Source organism: Stegostoma tigrinum, chromosome 13, assembly GCF_030684315.1.
Source record: "Stegostoma tigrinum isolate sSteTig4 chromosome 13, sSteTig4.hap1, whole genome shotgun sequence".
NCBI lineage: Eukaryota > Metazoa > Chordata > Chondrichthyes > Orectolobiformes > Stegostomatidae > Stegostoma > Stegostoma tigrinum.
The window spans coordinates 64,149,815-64,169,327 of NC_081366.1; the positions used below are offsets into that span (position 1 = coordinate 64,149,815).

The 19,513-nt window shown below is 44.8% G+C and overlaps 1 protein-coding gene across 1 annotated transcript in view; it reads left to right on the forward strand.

The window, feature by feature from the left end:
• The window catches only part of lcp2a (lymphocyte cytosolic protein 2a), a 167,257-nt gene that overhangs the window by 102,544 nt on the left and 45,200 nt on the right, over positions 1 to 19,513 (forward strand). Inside the window, exons 10-12 of the mRNA XM_048543731.2 lie at positions 413 to 493; positions 15,935 to 15,960; positions 17,405 to 17,427. Coding sequence (XP_048399688.2) covers positions 413 to 493; positions 15,935 to 15,960; positions 17,405 to 17,427 — 130 coding nt within the window. The remainder of the gene's footprint in view (positions 1 to 412; positions 494 to 15,934; positions 15,961 to 17,404; positions 17,428 to 19,513) is intronic.

Genomic DNA, 19,513 nt, shown 5'->3' on the forward strand with positions numbered 1-19,513 from the left:
AACACCTCTAACAATTTCATTAGACATTAGGGAAATGAGCTATTAACAGGTGGAGGGCCTCAAAATTCCACTGCCCCCTTTGTGAGGATGTGTTTCCTGACATCATCTCTGAACACCTGGCTCAAATTTGAAGGAGACACTGCTGTGTTCTGGTCTGGAGAAAATGGTGTCTCTCTATATTTTTCCAAATTCTGAGATCAACCTTTTTATATTATCTTGTCCTTTGGTCAACTTTGTCTTCTGTATATTCTGCTCCCAGGTGAGAATATGAAGCCCATCTTAAGAGAAATATGAGCAGAATATAGCTTTATTTTTTGAGGATTTTCCAAAGGGTGGCATCTTCTGAATATCTACACTAAGTGCACCTTGGGGTTTCAACAGTTGGAAAACCATGTTGTCCATTTTCTTTCAGCTCCTGTTGTCGACAGAAGTAGGAAACCCCCTTTGGACCAGTCAGCATCTGGACACAGTGAAAGAGATTCCCCTTCAATGGGTGAGTGTTATCCTTAGAGGTTCTTCTCATAGTTTTAATTGGTACATGATTCTGCAGCAATACTCCATACCTTTGCTGGACTGGCATCAAGTAACAAGTTAATTTGGGCTGCAATCCCTTCACTACACCACCAGGTACCCTGACTTCGATTGTCCAGGTTATAAATTCTGAATTCCCTCTTAATTCTTTTTGTTTCAATACCGCTCTCTTGCCTCCTTTAAAACTCCATAAAAATCATCTCTGATCAAACAATCACCTGTTCTAAGGTTAATTCCTTATTCCCTATACTTCATACTTCTCTTAAGATTCGTTACATTTCCAACATATTGTCATGCTTTATGCATTAATGATATCAGATATTTACTGAACTCATCTATAAGAGGCTGAGATCACATTATGCCATGTTAAATCTCATTTAGTTTGGTCCATTGTGTCTGTGCCAGTTCTTTGAAAAACCGTACCATTTGTCCATGTGTCCTGTTCTTTCCCATGGGCCTGCAAATTGCCTCTTCAAGGATATTTACAATTCTCTTTGGAAGATTAGGATTGAATCTGCTTCCACTACCCTTTCATGCATTGTGTTCCAGTAACAACAATCCACATTGTAAAAATCTTTTACCAATTTTCATGAAAGAATACACCTGAGCCTCAATTTATTTGCTAGAGCAGCTGTTAGCCTGTTCAATTTAGTGGGAAAAAGATTCTTTTAAATCTATGTTCCTGGGATGCAAGCTTTGTTAGTTGGACTGGCATTTATTGCCCATCCTGACTGCCCTTGAGAAGGTGCTGGTAAGCCCTTTTCTTGGACCACTGCACTCCTTGGGACATAGGGACACTAAAGTAGCTTTCAGAAGGGAGTTCCAGGATTTTGACCCAGTGACACTGAAGGAACAGTGATATACTTCCAAGTCAGGATTGGGTGTGAAATGAAGAGGAACTTTCAGGTGGTGGTGTTTTCATGCATCTGTTGCCTTTCTTATTCTAGGAGGTAGAGGATGTGGGTTTGGAAGGTGCAGTCTAAGAAGCCTGTAGGAGGTGCTGGAATGCATCTTGAAGATGATACATTTCTCTGCTACTGAGGGTCAGTGGTGGAGGGAGTGGATGTTTGTAGACACAATGCCAATCAGCAGACTACTTTGTTCTGGGAGATGCCAAGCTACATGAGTGTTGTTGGAGTTGCAGTCTTTCAGACAAGTGAGGAGTATTCCATTGCACTCCTGACTTGTGCCTAGCAGAGAGTGGACAGACTTTGGGGAATCAGGAAGTGAGCCACTCGCTGCAGTATTCCAAGCCCATGACCTGTTCCTGAAGCCACAGTATTTGTATCGTAAGTCCATTTCAAATTCTGGTCAGTGGTAATGCCCAGGATGTTAATGGTGAGGTTTCAGCGACGGTAAGGACATTGAATATCAAAGGGAAATGTTTAATTTCTCGTTCACTGAAGATGGTCATGAAGCAAACACTTTCTACATTACAACGATAGCTACATCTCAAAAAAGATTCTCGTGGCTGATAGCTGCTTTGGAATACTCTGTAGTCATGCAAGGCACTGTATAAATCTAAGTCCCATAAGTCTGTCTTTTGTGTGCACTGTGAATATTACTTGTCACTTACCAGCCCAAGGACTGAATTGTTATTTGCCACACGTGATCATGAGGCATCACCATCATCTGGGACTTTGTGAATGAACACGATGTTTTTATGCTCATGTTGCACAGAGCCAGTTGTCCCCATTCATGAATGTTTATGGTGATCAATCAGGATGAAGGCTGACAAACACAGGGCCACAGTCATCTTGTACAAGCAGCATTGACATCATTGCAAGAGCGAAATCAGACAGGATGTAAACAGATTTAAACTGTTTTATGTCTGCTGTTTGGTATTGTCAAAATAAATCACAGGCCTCCCAGAAAAGCCTTCTCGACTTTGTTGCAACCATGTATCTGATCCCCAAACTCAACCAAGAACTCACTTCATTGTTTCAGGACCTACCAGAGTACTGTCTATCAAATTAAGTTATTTTGAGGTGCTCTCACTGTAGTAATTTATGCTGCTCCCACAAACATGATGAAGACCAATTTTCTTGTTTTCACGGTGCTTATTGACCAGGGCATGAGTGAGAATGCCCTGCTCTGCTGCAAAATAATGACCTCAGAATTTGCTAATGCCCATTTAAGAAGGCATCAGTTCAGAGCCTGTTTTTATGAATACAGGCGACTGCAGGGCTCTGACTTGAAACTATGAAGGGACCAGACCCAAAGCATCAGCTTTTGTGTTCCTAAGATGCTGCTTTGCCTGCTGTGTTCATCCAGTTCCACACTTTGTTATACGTACAAGAAAGAGACTTTCATCTTAAAGGTAAAGGTAGATTTTAACCCAAGTTTTTCATTTCAAAGAGACATTGTGGTATCTCACTACACTGCCCTGTCTGTGTTTTATAAACATTCTGCCTACTGTTCGAGCCCTGTGTGAGTATTGAAGGAAAGAACATGTACCATAAATCTGTGAAGCAAACACATATCAGTAATCACTCGCTTGCTAATATAATTGTCTGCCAAGGAAATTCTGTGTCATCGGTCAAAGGTTCTGTGGGTCTTTGTGTGGCTCATGAGCCCAATCCTGAAGCTGCCTCTCCAATCACACATTTGGCACGGACTTCCCGTAGGTGGAATTGGTTTTTGACCTCAAGATCACTAGCATTTCTTTCTCCGGTTCCTTTTCTGTACTTCTCACACTGACTGAAGTTCTTAAGGAATTGTGTCCCTTCATGCAGGACCTTCTTTCAAGTCACTTCCTTCTGAATGACAATCTCCCAAACCTTGACATCAATGTTGCATTTCTTGAGGGAAGCCTTCAGGGAGTCTTTGAAACACTTCAAACGTGGATGCCTCCAAGGAGTTTTTTGTTTGTCTTTTTGGTGGAACAGCATGATCTTGATGACAAGCTGAAGTTCTGCACATTTGGTGAGCAGGAGAATCCGTTACAGTTGTAATTCCTGATTCTTTTCTTTCCAACCCTTGAAGTCGCCAAGGAGAATAATTTTATTTTCCAGAGGGATGTTAGTCAGTATCATGTCCAGGGTGGGGTAGAAGGCTCTTTTGGACTCATCTTTGCATCAAGGGTTAAAGCTCAGTCAATCACAGTCATTGTCTGCTAGTTTTTGGTAAGTTGCAGATGGATAGTCAAGAGGTTGATGCCAGTGTGGAGCTCTGAGAGTTGGTTGACAGATTTGTTCTTGATAGCGAATCTAATTCCATACATCCTGGGTTGATCCTTGGGTTTTCCCATCCAGAAGAATGTATAACCATCATCTTCTTCCCTCAGCTGCCCTTTGCCAGCTCTTTGAGTCTCCTACAGGGCAGCAATATCAATGTTGAAGTATCTGAGTTCACAGGTAACAAGGGCAATTCTCTATTTTGGACAATTGTTTTACTCATTATCGATGAGTGTTCATATACTCTATGTTGTGAGATTTGACTTTGGTTTTCAGGTCACAGATAGATGAGTCTGCTAGATGTGGTTTTCCAGCCAGGTTGGTAGCGTGTATGTGTAGACATCATGTGTGACATGTACACCTGTTAAGACTACCACAGAAAGGTAACTGTAATCCACTGGAAAATCACTTTACGGGAGAAAACAACAACAACTTTCTATTCAGAGATAATGGGAACTGCAGATGCTGGAGAATCCAAGATAACAAAGTGTGAAGTTGGATGAACACAGCAGGCCAAGCAGCATCTTAAGGAGCACAAAAGCTGACGTTTCGGGCCTAGACCCTTCATCAGAAAAGCTTTCTATCATGTTGCTTCACATGAAGGAGAGATCCTATAACAGGGTCAGCAGTCATCATTTTGTTGCTAATCTTCCTCCCTGCTTTAAGCTAAATACAGCAGTAGAGTAAGTCTGGTCCACGAACTGCATCAGTTTCTGTTATGTAGTGCACATGCGAATGCTCATCCGTATAGGCAGGAATTGATCAAAACATGTACATTAGATGTACATTACAGTCACAGGCTTTGAAATTTGTTCTAAAACTCATTTTACAATTTTGTATAATTTTCTAAAGTTGTTTTCTCTGACCACACTGGAAAGTAGGAACATTTCTGTGAGAGGTTAGTGAAGGGATATCTAATTCTTATGACTTAACCGGGAAAAATGCTCCAAAAATCATGCCCACTGTTCCACAAATCATTACAAAATGTATAAAATTCCATTGAGACCACCAAAATGACCAATTTGCCATCGTGACTGCTATTCGGGTCAAAAACAATCTCCACCAGATTTCATCTCTAACAGTAAATAACTATCTATGTAAAACAATTAAAGCAAAGAAAAGAGAAATACAAAAATAACTACTTACGTAACACAAACTTAAATCAAAGAGAAAGACAAAAAGCAAAAAGCAGAGATAAGAAACTATTTCTAATGTACTGCTTTGCAAAAACCTCAACATACATTCATTCTCAATTAGACAGTTAAGAGACAGATAGCTTGACATAGATTTTACATGTGGAAAAAAGATCAACAGAATAAACAAAATTCTGGTGATCATAGATCCAGATTTGAAGAGTGGATTAAGTTGTCTCTCACAGCTTATTTTAATTTTTAGCATTGATGAGACAATGTTGCCTGTAGGATGATGGTCATTCATCAATTTGATGTTCGATCGAATAGACCTAGATGTTTTCTTGTATGAATTCTTTCTTTTGAGCATTCTTTGTTTTTCTGAGGCAAGGAGAGTGAGGGACAGATGCATGTTTTGTGTCTGCAGGCTCTGGATACTTCTCTGCGGTCTGTTGCCCTGGCATTTAGGTTAACATTCTACAGATTAACAAAACACTCATTAACTCAAAACACTCGGGGCCGCTCAGTCTCAAATTCTTCCCCTCACTGCTCCATCAAAGAAGGCAGTATTACATAGCTCAATAATATGCAGGACTCAAGGTGAGGAATCACTGATATGCCTACATAATGATATCAATAAGTTTCATCCCACCATCAGGCTTTCCATAAACTTTTCTTCAGAATCTGTCTTATTCTTGGACACAAGCATCTCTATCAAGGACAGACACTTCAACACCTCACTCTGCCACAAGCCCACAGATAACCTCTTGATGCTGCACTTCTCTAGGATACACCCTAAACATGTTGAAGAAGCCATCCCCTACAGACAAGCTCTGCATATAAACAAGATCTGCTCAGATGAGAAGGAATGCGACAGACACCTAAAGATGCTGAAAGACACCCTCATAATAATGTGATATGATGCTCAACTCATTGAAAGCCAGTTCCTACATGCCACAGTGAAAAACCACAATGACTTCCTCAGAAAACAAACTCAAAACAAAACCAATAGAATACCCTTCATCGTCCAATACTTCCCCTGGAGCAGAGAAATGATACAATTTCTCCACAGCCTTCAACATGGCATCAATGATGATGAACATCTCACCAAGATCAAGATCTACACCCCCATTTCTCACTTTCAAACAACTGCTAAATCTTAAACAGACCATCATTTGCAGCTAACTACCCAGCCTTCTGGATAACAAGAATCACAACACCACACAACCCTACTGCGGCAACATCTGCAAAACATGTCAGATCATCTACATTGATACTAGCATTACATGTGGAAACACCATCCACCATGATGGATACTCATGTGACTCGGCCAATGTTGTTTACCTCATACGCTGTAGGTAAGGGTGCCCCGAGGCATGGTATATTGGTGAGACCTTGCAGACGCTATGACAACAGATGAATGGGCACCACGCAACAATTGCCAGAACGGAATGTTCCCTCCCAGTCAGGGAGCACTTCAGTGGTCAAGGACATTTAGCCTCCAAACTTCGATAAGTGTCCTCCAAGGAGGCCTTCAAGATCCACAACATTGCGGAATTGCTGAGCAGAAACGGATAGCCAAGTTCCGTATCCATGAAGACGACCTCAACCATGATCTTGGGATTTGCCACGCCACATGTAATCCCACCGTACTGTTCTGTATTTGTAAAATCTTCTTTACTGTCTTGTTTCAACACGGTCACCTTGATAACTTATGACCTGTCTACCTTAATTATTTGGTACAGTTTTGGATTAATTGTTACTTTGGTTAGAGCCTCAGCAAATGACCCTTGAACCTATCATGTTATTCTCCCTTTTTTTTGTTAGTGAGTTTTGAGAAGATTTGTAGCTCAGGTTGAAGTTCTGGATGTGAGTTTGCTCACTGAGCTGGAAGGTTAGTTTTCAGACGTTTCGTCACCATTCTAGGTAACATCATCAGTGAGCATCCGATGAAGCGCTGGTGCCATGTCCCGCTTTCTATTTATCTGTTTAGGTTTCCTTGCGTTGGTGATGTCATTTCCTGTGTTGGTGATGTCATTTCCTGTTCTTTTTCTCAGAGGATGGTAGATTGGCTCCAAATCAATGTGTTTGTTGATGGAGTTCCGATTGGAATGCCATGCTTGAAGGAATTCTCGTGCATGTCTCTGTTTGGCTTGTCCTAGGATGGATGTGTTGTCCCAATCAAAGTGGCATCCTTCCTCATCTGTATGTGAGGATACTAGTGATAGTGGGTCATGTCACCACTATCACTAGTATCCTTCCATACAGATGAGGAAGGACACCGCTTTGATTGGGACAACACATCCATCCTAGGACAAGCCAAACAGAGACATGCACGAGAACTCCTAGAAGCATGGCATTCCAACCGAAACTCCATCAACAAACACATTGATTTGGAGCCAATCTACCATTCTCTGAGAAAAAGAACAGGAAATGACATCACCAATGCAGGAAATGACATCACCAACCCAAGGAAACCTAAACAGATAAATAGAAAGTGGGACATAACACCAGTGCTTCATTGGAGGCTCACTGATGATGTTACCTAGAATGGTGACAAAACGTCTGAAATCTAACCTTCCAGCTCAGCGAGCAAACTCACACCCAGAATGTTTTTTTTGTCACTAGCACCATGTTTATTTTGCAATTATCTCTCTGACTCATTAAATTGGATTATAGTTTATCCCCTTCAGTTACTATTCAGCTGTTGACATTTTACTCACACCATCTGACATTTCTGATCACCTGCAGAGACTTATTATTTGACACTTCACTCACACCATTTGCATGATCTTTTCATGTCTCTGCCCATTGATTTCCCTGCCTATAAATTCTGTGCCTGTATGCTATTCTTCACTCTTGATGACTCAATTGGCAGGGATGTTTTATTTCTTCAGAGACTTGATTTTTGAATGTTTACATTGTCCACCGAGAAGTGTTCCTGCCATGACTGCCATTCTTGTGACAGGATTTGGAGGAACCAGGTACTTCTCCAATGTTTGGAGGTATCTGCTGTTGGTTGCACAAGTTTATAAAGCATATAAGAGTTTAGGGATCACTGCTGCTGCTAGGTAGCCTCTGGTTTGTGATCTTGGTAATCAAATAATATTTTCTTGAGTCAGCTAAAGACTAAACTGAAACATTGAAGACGTTGGTGAATTTTGTCATTTGTATCTGAAGTCTTCAGTAGAAATCACCCAACAAAAAAGGAACAGGTTAGAGTGGTTTTGGTTTTGGATTGAACATGGTGCAGAGCTGTACTTTCCTGACTGCTTTGTAAAATAGTTCTGAATGTATGGTAACTTGCCAGAAAAGAGATGCAGTTTTGCAGTGAGGAAAATTGAGACAAGTGTTGATGCAATAACAGTCTTGACTGACCCCAGTCTTCATTGAGATAGCATGATTTCATTGGTGAGGATCATAGCTTGTTCATTGTCGCAGGGTAGACAGAGGATGGGGACTAAATTCTGAGGGCAGCCAGATATAACAAGGATGCTCCATAAGCTTGAAAACTTCCCCGGATCTTAAAGGACCATATACACTGTTTTCTCTAGTTCCTTCCACTTGTCTTGAATTCAAAGAGTGCCCGATCTTGTCTGTCATGCCTCTCGATGGGCATAAACCACAGTGGAACACTGGAAGGTGTTCCTCTTGTGGCAAACAGTAGTTACTGCAACTGAGAGAGATAATGGGAACTGCAGATGCTGGAGAATCCAAGATGATAAAATGTGAGGCTGGATGAACACAGCAGGCAAAGCAGCATCTCAGGATCACAAAAGCTGACGTTTCGGGCCTAGACCCTTCATCAGAGAGGGGGATGGGGTGAGGGTTCTGGAATAAATAGGGAGAGAGGGGGAGGCGGACCGAAGATTGAGAGAAAAGAAGATAGGTGAAGAGAGTATAGGTGGGGAGGTAGGGAGGGGATAGGTCAGTCCAGGGAAGACGGACAGGTCAAGGAGGTGGGATGAGGTTAGTAGGTAGGAGATGGAGGTGCGGCTTGGGGTGGGAAGAAGGGATGGGTGAGAGGAAGAAGAGGTTAGGGAGGAAGAGACAGGTTGGACTGGTGTGGGGATGCAGTAGGTGGAGGGGAAGAGCTGGGCTGGTTGTGTGGTGCAGTGGGGGGAGGGGACGAACTGGGCTGGTTTAGGGATGTGGTGGGGGAAGGGGAGATTTTGAAGCTCGAGAAGTCCACATTGATACCATTAGGCTGCAGGGTTCCCAAGCGGAATATGAGTTGCTGTTCCTGCAACCTTCGGGTGGCATCATTGTGGCACTGCAGGAGGCCCATGATGGACATGTCATCTAAACAATGGGAGGGGGAGTGGAAATGGTTTGCGACTGGGAGGTGCAGTTGTTTGTTGCGAACTGAGCGGAGGTGTTCTGCAAAGCGGTCCCCAAGCCTCCGCTTGGTTTCCCCAATGTAGAGGTAGCCACACCGGCTACAGTGGATGCAGTATACCACATTGGCAGATGTGCAGGTGAACCTCTGCTTAATGTGGAATGTCATCTTGGGGCCTGGGATGTGGGTGAGGGAGGAGGTATGGGGGCAAGTGTAGCATTTCCTACGGTTGCAGGGGAAGGTGCCGGGTGTGGTGTGGTTGGAGGGCAGTGTGGAGCAAACAAGGGAGTCACGGAGAGAGTGGTCTCTCCGGAAAGCAGACAGGGGTGGGGATGGAAAAATGTCTTGGGTGGTGGGGTCGGATTGTAGATGGCGGAAGCGTCGGAGGATGATGCGTTGTATCCGGAGGTTGGTGGGGTGGTATGTGAGAACGAGGGGGATCCTCTTGGGGCGGTTGTGGCGGGGGCGGGGAGTGAGGGATGTGTTGCGGGAAATGCGGGAGACGCGGTCAAGGGCGTTCTCGATCACTGTGGGGGGAAAGTTGCGGTCCTTGAAGAACTTGGACATCTGGGATGTGCGGGAGTGGAATGTCTTATCGTGGGAGCAGATGCGGCGGAGGCAGAGGAATTGGGAATAGGGGACGGAATTTTTGCAGGTGGGTGGGTGGGAGGAGGTGTATTTTAGGTAGCTGTGGGATTCGGTGGGCTTGAAATGGGCATCAGTTACAAGCTGGTTGCCTGAGATGGAGACTGAGAGATCCAGGAAGGTGAGGGATGTGCTGGAGATGGCCCAGGTGAACTGAAGGGTGGGGTGGAAGGTGTTGGTGAAGTGGATGAACTGTTCGAGCTCCTCTGGGGAGCAAGAGGCGGCGCCGATACGGTCATCAATGTACCGGAGGAAGAGGTGGGGTTTGGGGCCTGTTTAGGTGCAGAAGAGGGACTGTTCCACGTAACCTACAAAGAGGCAGGCATAGCTGGGGCCCATGCGGGTTCCCATGGCCACCCCCTTAGTCTGTAGGAAGTGGGAGGAGTCAAAAGAGAAGTTGTTGAGGGTGAGGACGAGTTCGGCTAGGCGGATGAGGGTGTCGGTGGAGGGGGACTGGTCGGGCCTGCGGGACAGGAAGAAGCGGAGGGCCTTGAGGCCATCTCCATGCAGAATGCAGGTGTATAGGGACTGGACGTCCATGGTGAAAATGAGGTGTTGGGGGCCAGGGAATTGGAAGTCCTGGAGGAGGTGGAGGGCGTGGGTGGTGTCACAGAAGTAGGTAGGGAGTTCCTGGACCAAAGGGGAGAAATTGGAGTCCAGATAGGTGGAGATGAGTTCGGTGGGGCAGGAGCAGGCTGAGACGATGGGTCGACCAGGGCAGGCAGATTTGTGGATTTTGGGAAGGTGATAGAAACGGGCTGTGCGGGGTTGGGGAACAATGAGGTTGGAGGCTGTGGGTGGGAGGTCCCCTGAGGTGATGAGGTCATGAATGGTGTTGGAGATGATGGTTTGGTGCTCGGGTGTGGGGTCATGATCGAGGGGGCGGTAGGAGATGGTGTCGGAGAGTTGGCGTCTGGCCTCGGCGATGTAGAGGTCAGTGCGCCACACTACCACTGCGCCACCCTTGTCTGCGGGTTTGATGGTGAGGTTGGGGTGGGAGCGGAGGGCTGCTCGTTCTGCAGGGGAGAGGTTGGAGTGGGTGAGAGGGGTGGAGAGGTTGAGGCGGTTAATGTCTCGACGGCAGTTGGAGATGAAGAGGTCGAGGGAAGGTAGGAGGCCTGGGGGTGGTGTCCAGGAAGAGGACTTGTGTTGGAAGCGGGTGAAGGGGTCAGTGGAGGGAGGGTTGTGCTCGCGGTTGAAGAAGTAGGCGTGGAGGCGAAGGCAGCGGAAAAACTGCTCTATGTCCAATCGTGACTGGTATTCGTTGATCTGTGGTTGTAGGGGGACAAAGGTGAGCCCCTTACTAAGGACTGACCGTTCGTCCTCAGTCAGCATCTGCTCCCACGATAAGACATTCCACTCCCGCACATCCCAGATGTCCAAGTTCTTCAAGGACCGCAACTTTCCCCCCACAGTGATCGAGAACGTCCTTGACCGCGTCTCCCGCATTTCCCGCAACACATCCCTCACACCCTGCCCCCGCCACAACCGCCCCAAGAGGACCCCCCTCGTTCTCACACACTACCCCACCAACCTCCGGATACAACGCATCATCCTCCGACACTTCCACCATCTACAATCCGACCCCACCACCCAAGACATTTTTCCATCCTCACCCCTGTCTGCTTTCCAGAGAGACCACTCTCTCCGTGGCTCCCTTGTTCGCTCCACACTGCCCTCCAACCACACCACACCCGGCACCTTCCCCTGCAACTGCAGGAAATGCTACACTTGCCCCCACACCTCCTCCCTCACTCCTATCCCAGGCCCCAAGATGACATTCCACATTAAGCAGAGGTTCACCTGCACATCTGCCAATGTGGTATACTGCATCCACTGTAGCCGGTGTGGCTACCTCTACATTGGGGAAACCAAGCGGAGGCTTGGGGACCGCTTTGCAGAACACCTCCGCTCGGTTCACAACAAACAACTGCACCTCCCAGTCGCAAACCATTTCCACTCCCCCTCCCATTGTTTAGATGACATGTCCATCATGGGCCTCCTGCAGTGCCACAATGATGCCACCAGAAGGTTGCAGGAACAGCAACTCATATTCCGCTTGGGAACCCTGCAGCCTAATGGTATCAATGTGGACTTCTCGAGCTTCAAAATCTCCCCTTCCCCCACCGCATCCCTAAACCAGCCCAGTTCGTCCCCTCCCCCCACTGCACCACACAACCAGCCCAGCTCTTCCCCTCCACCCACTGCATCTCCAAACCAGTCCAACCTGTCTCTGCCTCCCTAACCTGTTCTTCCTCCCACCCATCCCTTCCTCCCACCCCAAGCCGCACCCCCATCTCCTACCTACTAACCTCATCCCACCTCCTTGTCCGTCTTCCCTGGACTGACCTATCCCCTCCCTACCTCCCCACCTATACTCTCTTCACCTATCTTCTTTTCTCTCCATCTTCGGTCCACCTCCCCCTCTCTCCCTATTTATTCCAGAACCCTCACCCCATCCCCCTCTCTGATGAAGGGACTAGGCCCGAAACGTCAGCTTTTGTGCTCCTGAGATGCTGCTTGGCCTGCTGTGTTCATCCAGCCTCACATTTTATCATCTCAGTTACTGCAATTGGTTTTGTCTCCCTTCTTGAATATAATCATGAGCACTGGGTTCGTGTTGTATCAGCCACCTGCTTTTTTCTTAACCTGTGGATAAACTTTCTGTCACTGAAAGCTTTGTGCTTGTGTTTAATTCTATCCTGTATCTCTCAGTCATTTTGATGAAACCAGTCACGATATTTCCTGATCGCAATATCAGCAACCCTTTTGCAACTGCTTGTCATGTTGGACTTTACAGTTGACCAATTTGACAGGCAACCTCATAGTTTCCAGTGAGTGGATGTTGAGACATTGACAGTAAGGCAGTGACTGAGAACAGCTGCCTTCTTAGGATCTTTGAGGCTTTCAACATTAATTTGTTTGCAGCATTGATTCTGTGGCATCGGCTGTTTGGGTGCCAGGCAAATGGAGATGGTTGATCAGTTAAGGTGTTGAAGTGCCTGTCATGTTGTAAGTGAAGTGGACAACTCTATGTTTTGTTTGGCTCAAGTTGAATAGGTGCCAGTGCTTAAACCATGGATATTGCCATGAGGTTTTGCCCTGCGCTCACTGCTGAAACTGAATATTAGTTACGACAAGGTTATGCTCCAATATGTCATCAGGAGGAGAGCTCCATTAGAGTTTGCTTCCCCTACCGTTTCCTTGCTTTTCACTACTTCCAGAGATTTATGCCTTTCTCGACTACAGCATTGAAATCTCCAAGGAGGATTAGTTTGTCACCTGCTGACATTTAGGCAAGGAATTAGTCAAGACCAGTGTAGAATTCCTTGGTGGTTTCAGTGTTGGAGCATTTGCACTAACAAGAGCGGCATATTGACACTTCATGAGGGGGAGGCTCACAGTCATGAGTCACGCACCTCAGTGAGCGTCGCAGAAGTATTAAACAGGCTTATTTTTGATGGTAGAGTCCACCCCGATATGTTGTTCTGCTTTTTGAAAGTCCTCCCATAGATAGACATACTTTAATATTTCAGTTGGTCCTCTCCTGTACATCATGTCTCAACTAATAATTCACAATTTAAATAGTTGAATATTGTTTAAATGGTGAAAAATTGGGAAATGTGGATGTGCGAGAGATCTGGGTGCCATTGTGCACCAGTCAAAAAAATAGACAGGCAGATGTAGCAAGCAAGTAGGAAAACAAATGGTATATTGATAACACAGAGTGGAGCTGGAGGAACACAGCAGGCCAGGCAGCATCAGAGGAGCAAGAAAGCTGACACTACAGGTCGGGACCCTTCTCCAGAAATGGCAGAGTGGGAAGTGAGCTCTGAAATAAATAGACAGAGGAGGGGTGGGGCTGCGGGAGGTAGGTGGGATGGTGATTCATGAGTGCAAGTAGCAGGTAGTGGTTGGGATTGGTCAGTGGGGTGGGAGGAGTGGATAGGCGGGAGAGAAGATGGACAGGTCAAGGAGGCGGGCATGAGAGGGAGAGTTGGTCATGGGATGAGGCCGAGGGTGGGGAGATTTTAAAACTAGTAAAGTCCACATTGAGACCATTGGGTTGTAGGCTCCCAAGGTGGAATATGACGTGCTGCTATTCCAGTTTCCGGATGGCGTCAATGTGACACTGGAGGAGGCCCAGGATGGATATGTCACCCAGGGATTGGGAGAGGGTGTTGCCTTGCTAACTGGAGACCATCTGAATTCCTAATCTATGTTGGAGTGTGATCCTGGAGTTTGCATCCCTTAGGATGTGATCCTGGGGATCTGTCTCTCTTGTGGTATGATCTTGGAGATCTGCTTTATTGAGGTGTGATCCTGGGGGTCTGCCCCTGTTAAGGTATGATTCTCAAGTCATCTGTGTAAGAGCGTGACCCTGGGGTCTGTCTTTGTTGGCCTGTGACATTTGGGTCTGTCTCTGTTGTGGGTAACCATGAAGATGCTGACATTCCAGGTTCTAATTCAGAGGTGCATGGGTGTGATTTCTTTAACATGGGGATGTTATTGCATGCTAACTACCACACCTTCCAGCAGATTGGTAGCTTGGTACAAGGCAAGAGTTTTCCAAGATGACTGGAGGCTCAGATGTGCTGTGAGACTATAAGACCATAAGACATAGAAGTGGAAGTAAGGCCATTCGGCCCATCAAGCCCACTCCACCATTAAAATCATGGCTGATGGGCATTTCAACTCCACTTCCCTGCACTCTTCCCTGGAGACATGAGCAAGGTCTGTGCCAAATCATCATAACGCTGCAAAAACTGGCAAACCAGTGGCCACACAGAGGCTGAGCAGGAGACTAAGGTCCCTCAATCATTGGAGAAACTTAACACAGCAAGGTGTGATCCTGGGGGATCTGAAATAAATAGACACATGTCACAAAAGATCAACAAAATCTCAGTAACCAGGAAGTAGGTCTGTGACTAAATTCACAAGTGTGGGAACATGATTACAGGCATGGACCTAAGTCCCTGGGACAGATTTCCTTAAAAAAGGATTACAAGAGTTTTAATGAAGTTTCAATATCATGAGGGGGCTGGAGAGGGAGAAATTGTGACTGTTGGCTGAAGAGTCAAAAGTCAGAAGACACTGATTACAGGTGAATAGAAAAAAAAAGTTGTAGAATTTTTAATGTGGCATGTGAGAATACAGGGTGCTGGAGCAGATTAATAGATTCATAGAATCCCTACAGTGTGAAAGAGGCTATTTGACCCACTGTGTCCGCACCAGCACTCCAAAGAGCATCCCAGCCAGACCCAACTCCCCACTATATTCCCCTAACCCCACGTTTAACCATGGCTAATCCACCTGCACTTCCTTAGACACTACAGGGAAACTTAGCATGGCCAATCCAACTCACCTAACCTGTACATCTTTGGACTGTGGGAGGAAACCAGAACACCCAGCAGAAACCCATCCAGACTCAGGGAGAATCTGAAAACTCCACACGGACAGTCATCCAAGGCTGGAATTGAACCCAGTTCCCTGGAACTGTGAGGCATCAATGCTAGCCAGTACCCCATTGTGGCTGTCAAAGGAGAATTAGATAGTTATCATTATAATGGTGACATAAGATTTGGAAATGATTGATGTGAATTCTGGTTTCTTTTCTTTGAACAAGCAAGGAAAATGTACGCATAATACATGCTTCATTATCACACTTTGCAGTAATTTCTATTTGTCTGTTCTCTGATCATCGTCTCTCTATGGTCTGTAACTTCATAGAATCCCTACAGCATAGAAGCAGGCCATTTGGCCCAACCATATCCACACCAACCTTCCGAAACCATCCCGTCCGCATACCTGTAACCCTACATTCTCCATGGCTGATCTACCCAGCCTGCATATCACTGGACACTATGGACAATTTAGCATGGCCAAACTGCCTAGCCTTTGGTCTTTGCAAGGAAACTGGCACACCTGGAGGAAATCCATGCAGACCCATGAGGTGAATATGCAAACTGCACACAGTCAGTTATCCAAGGGTGGAATCCAACCAGGGTCCCTGAAACTGTGAGGTAGCAGTGCTAACTACTGAGCCGCATGTCACTCACTTGATTCTCTTAAGGAATTTTAATACCTCTTATTTATGAATTGTTTCCTTTCAGTGAAGAAATCTCCATTTCCAGAAAAGGTAAGAGGACGTTTCATTCCATTATCTGACTGAACACCTCCCTTAGTCTCCCTTTCATTGTTTGTGTGTTTCAGAGGTGAACCTGTTTATTATTGAATTAACATAAGGTATGTTTTGCATTTATAAAATAAATTAAGTGCAAAGCAGAAAAACATATAACTTCTTCAAAACAGGTTGATTCCTAAACTATTTTTCTAAATAATAAGCACCTTCTCACTAATATTAACTACATATAAGCAGTAAATATTTTTTATTTGCCTTAATTAGAAAAGACAAAGAAACAATGTGCAGAATTTGGCTACAGATGCTCTAACATCAAGAACCATGAGACTCACTTTCTGTTGTGTCATTAGAGAGCTGGACCTCTAGCTAATTTGATTTCAATCTGTTGCACACACACAACACCAGAAAAATGGGAAAGCCCTCAGTTGACACAACAGTTTGGAATGGTGGGGACCAGCGGAGGTGCGCATTATGGTGGGAATATCGAATCCAAATAAGACATGCCTGGAGCATTCAGCCAATGTGATGCCAGGAATCAAAATTAAAACAAAATCAACTGATTCCAAAATCCACTGGGACAGACTCTGATCCAAAAAAGAAACAAGTCAGCAAAAGCTTAGAAGTAGGAACAAAAAATGAAAAGAGGGACAAGTCACTGATGGTGTCCAATTGATTGTGTTGAACACTTGAGAGCTCTGATGATAATCGGTGTGGCTAATATGAGTGAAATCCAAAGTTACATGTTGAGGTGGGGAATCCAGGATCAGACGGTAGCAAAGATATCAAATGCGTGATGATGATGTAAGGGCTCAGAAGTTCAAGTCCCATATTTCAGGAGTTTAGCTATTTTGTCTGACTATTTCCAAGTCATCAGCTCATTTTCTACGAAGTAACTTGCTGTCACTTTGCTGAAGGAAGAATGGTTTAACCCTTTCTGCTTGGGTAGGGAGTTAAAGTTCCTTTTGATTGCCAGAAGTTGCATAGATTCCCCGGGCATTTGCTGATGCTGAGATTTTTGATGATATTGCATGCTCGGGTTATAATTCTAATCACTTGGGAGTGGCGCTCTTCCCTTTCTCCCCCATCTCCCACTGCTCAGCCTGGAGAGATCTGGGACTCGGAAAGTCTGTTATTTTACACTTTCCTTTGTGGGTGCCAGGAGGAGCAGGAGAGTATCAGTGCCCCACAAGAAAAAAACACTGGAGTAAAATTGACCACCTCTCAAATATTCACTAGCAAGTCTATTTCACAGTTGTCCCATCCATCAAGCAACAAGAGTTTGAGCAAAGAAAAATACAAGGAAGAGAACTCAGTTACTCGTATGTACAGCTGAGTACTTCACAATGTAAATTCAGTTTGATCAGCACCTTCTGTGTTAAATATTTTATCATATGCATCTAGACTGTCTTCTCATCATCCTTGTGTTTTTCTGTTTCCTCAGCCTGCCATGCCTGGACCACCCAGGTAAGCAATATTTCAGAACTACTTCTTCACTTGAATACTCTCTTTTTCTCTCCTGTCAGAGCACTGGTCAACAGGGGCCGATGTGACCCTGAGAATGCAGGTTTCGGTTACTTACTGTAGCTCACATACTCCCCAGGCACAGGTCACCATTTCGCCTTCCAGTTGGAACAAAGCAGAGAAAAGTGCATGAGGCTACTGACAAACACTTCCTTTTGCAGGAACAGGGGAATGCCATTCAGCCACTTGGAACTGTTCTGTCTTTTCAGTTAGGTCATGGCACATTTACAGTCCAGCTCTGTTTACCCACTATTGTTCCATACCCTAATCTGACAAAATTCTATCAATTCCAGGCTTGAAAACTTCCTTTTGATCCAGTACCACATCGGATAGAGTTCCTGATTTCCTGCATTTTGCCTGAGAAATATACTTCCGACATCACTCTTTGCTTTATTTTAAAGTCAGACCCCTTTCATTCTGATATCCTTCACCTGATGAGAGAGTTTCTCTCCATCTGCCTCATGAGCACTGAAAGAGGAAACATTCCTAGGACTTTGGGTGAGGGAGTGGAACTCACTGAGTTGTCCTTACAGAAAGCCAGCAGTATCACAAAGGGACAAATCACTGCCTTTTCTGCTTTAACCATTCCAAAGTTCCATGAAGATTTTGATCAGATCATCCCTCATTCTTTATACAAGGAATACAAGCAAAATTTATTCACCCTATCCTCAAACGTTAACCGCAGAAACCCTGGTGAAATCTGTGCCTGTGAAATCTATAAAGCCCAGCTTTTTTAGTAATTCCTCACAAATCGATTTACTGATGTTCAGAATTAGTCGAAGAGTTGAATATCTCCTGTGGTGTCCATGTGCACAATGTGTGGTCTGACCAGAACATTGTATAGTTCAAATATGACTTCTACATACTTCTATTTTCCTCTCTTGTTTAGCTAGTAACCATTGTTCAATAAGCTAATGCCTGATAATAGATGATTGAGTGTCGACATCGGAATTTTATGAAACTTCAAGCTCTCAAATTCATCATCAGTCATTTCAGTATAACTTTTTTTGTTACCCAATACTTTCTTCTTGCATCAAACTTGTCAGTTGTCATTGTTCCATACTTTGTGTTCTTTAATTCATGAACCTCTCCCTGCCTAGCTTGACGCCTTCTGTAAACTTGAGTTTTGGTTGCAGCCATTGAAATACAGTCATTTATATGAATGGGAATTAGGTGTTTTTACTTCTTATTTAGAATGGTCAGTGTGGGAGGTTTTATAGTGAACTACCTTTGGGAGTGGGTGAAACAGTGATTGAGATCACAGTTTATCTAGACTATAAGCCATGAACTCAAATCAGCTCAAGATTATGTTCTCCAATATATTTTCCACCATCTCAAAAATGGAAGCACTATTGCATATTACCTGGAGCCTCCAAAAGACAACTGGATGAGAGAGTAATTGTTAACAGTGGGCTCAGAGCCCACTTCTTGCATTAGATTTTAATCTAGGCTCACAGTGTGTGCAATTCTAATGGGGCATTGTACCATTGGGGGTGCTGGCTTTCTTATGATGTGGAGGTGCCGGCTTCAACATGAAGATGTATGATTTCTGAGCTTTCAAATGAGGCACTGAACCAAAACCCCATCTGCCCCTCTCTCTCATTTAAATATAAAAGATCCCTTGAAAGGAGTAGGAGTGTTAATACCTTGCCATTGTCTCTGTGGGAACTCGCTTTGTGCAAATAATTTCCCAAGTTTCCAAACTGCAGTTCCAAAGCTTTTAATTGGCAATGAAGCACTTTGGCGTGAGGTGAGGATGTGAAAGGTGCAACAGAAATTGAACTCTTTTTTCAAGGGGAAAAGCAAATAGGATAACCTTGAAACATAGGAGCAGAAATTAGGCCATTCAGCCCATTGAGTCTGCTTCACCATTCAACCATGGCTCATAAGTTTACCAACCTCATTCTCCTGCTTTATCCTTTTAACCTTTGATCCCCTTGACAATCAAGAACCTATCTATCTCTGTCTTAAATATACTCAATGACCTGGTCTCCACAGCCTTCTGTGGCAATGAATTCCACAGACTCAT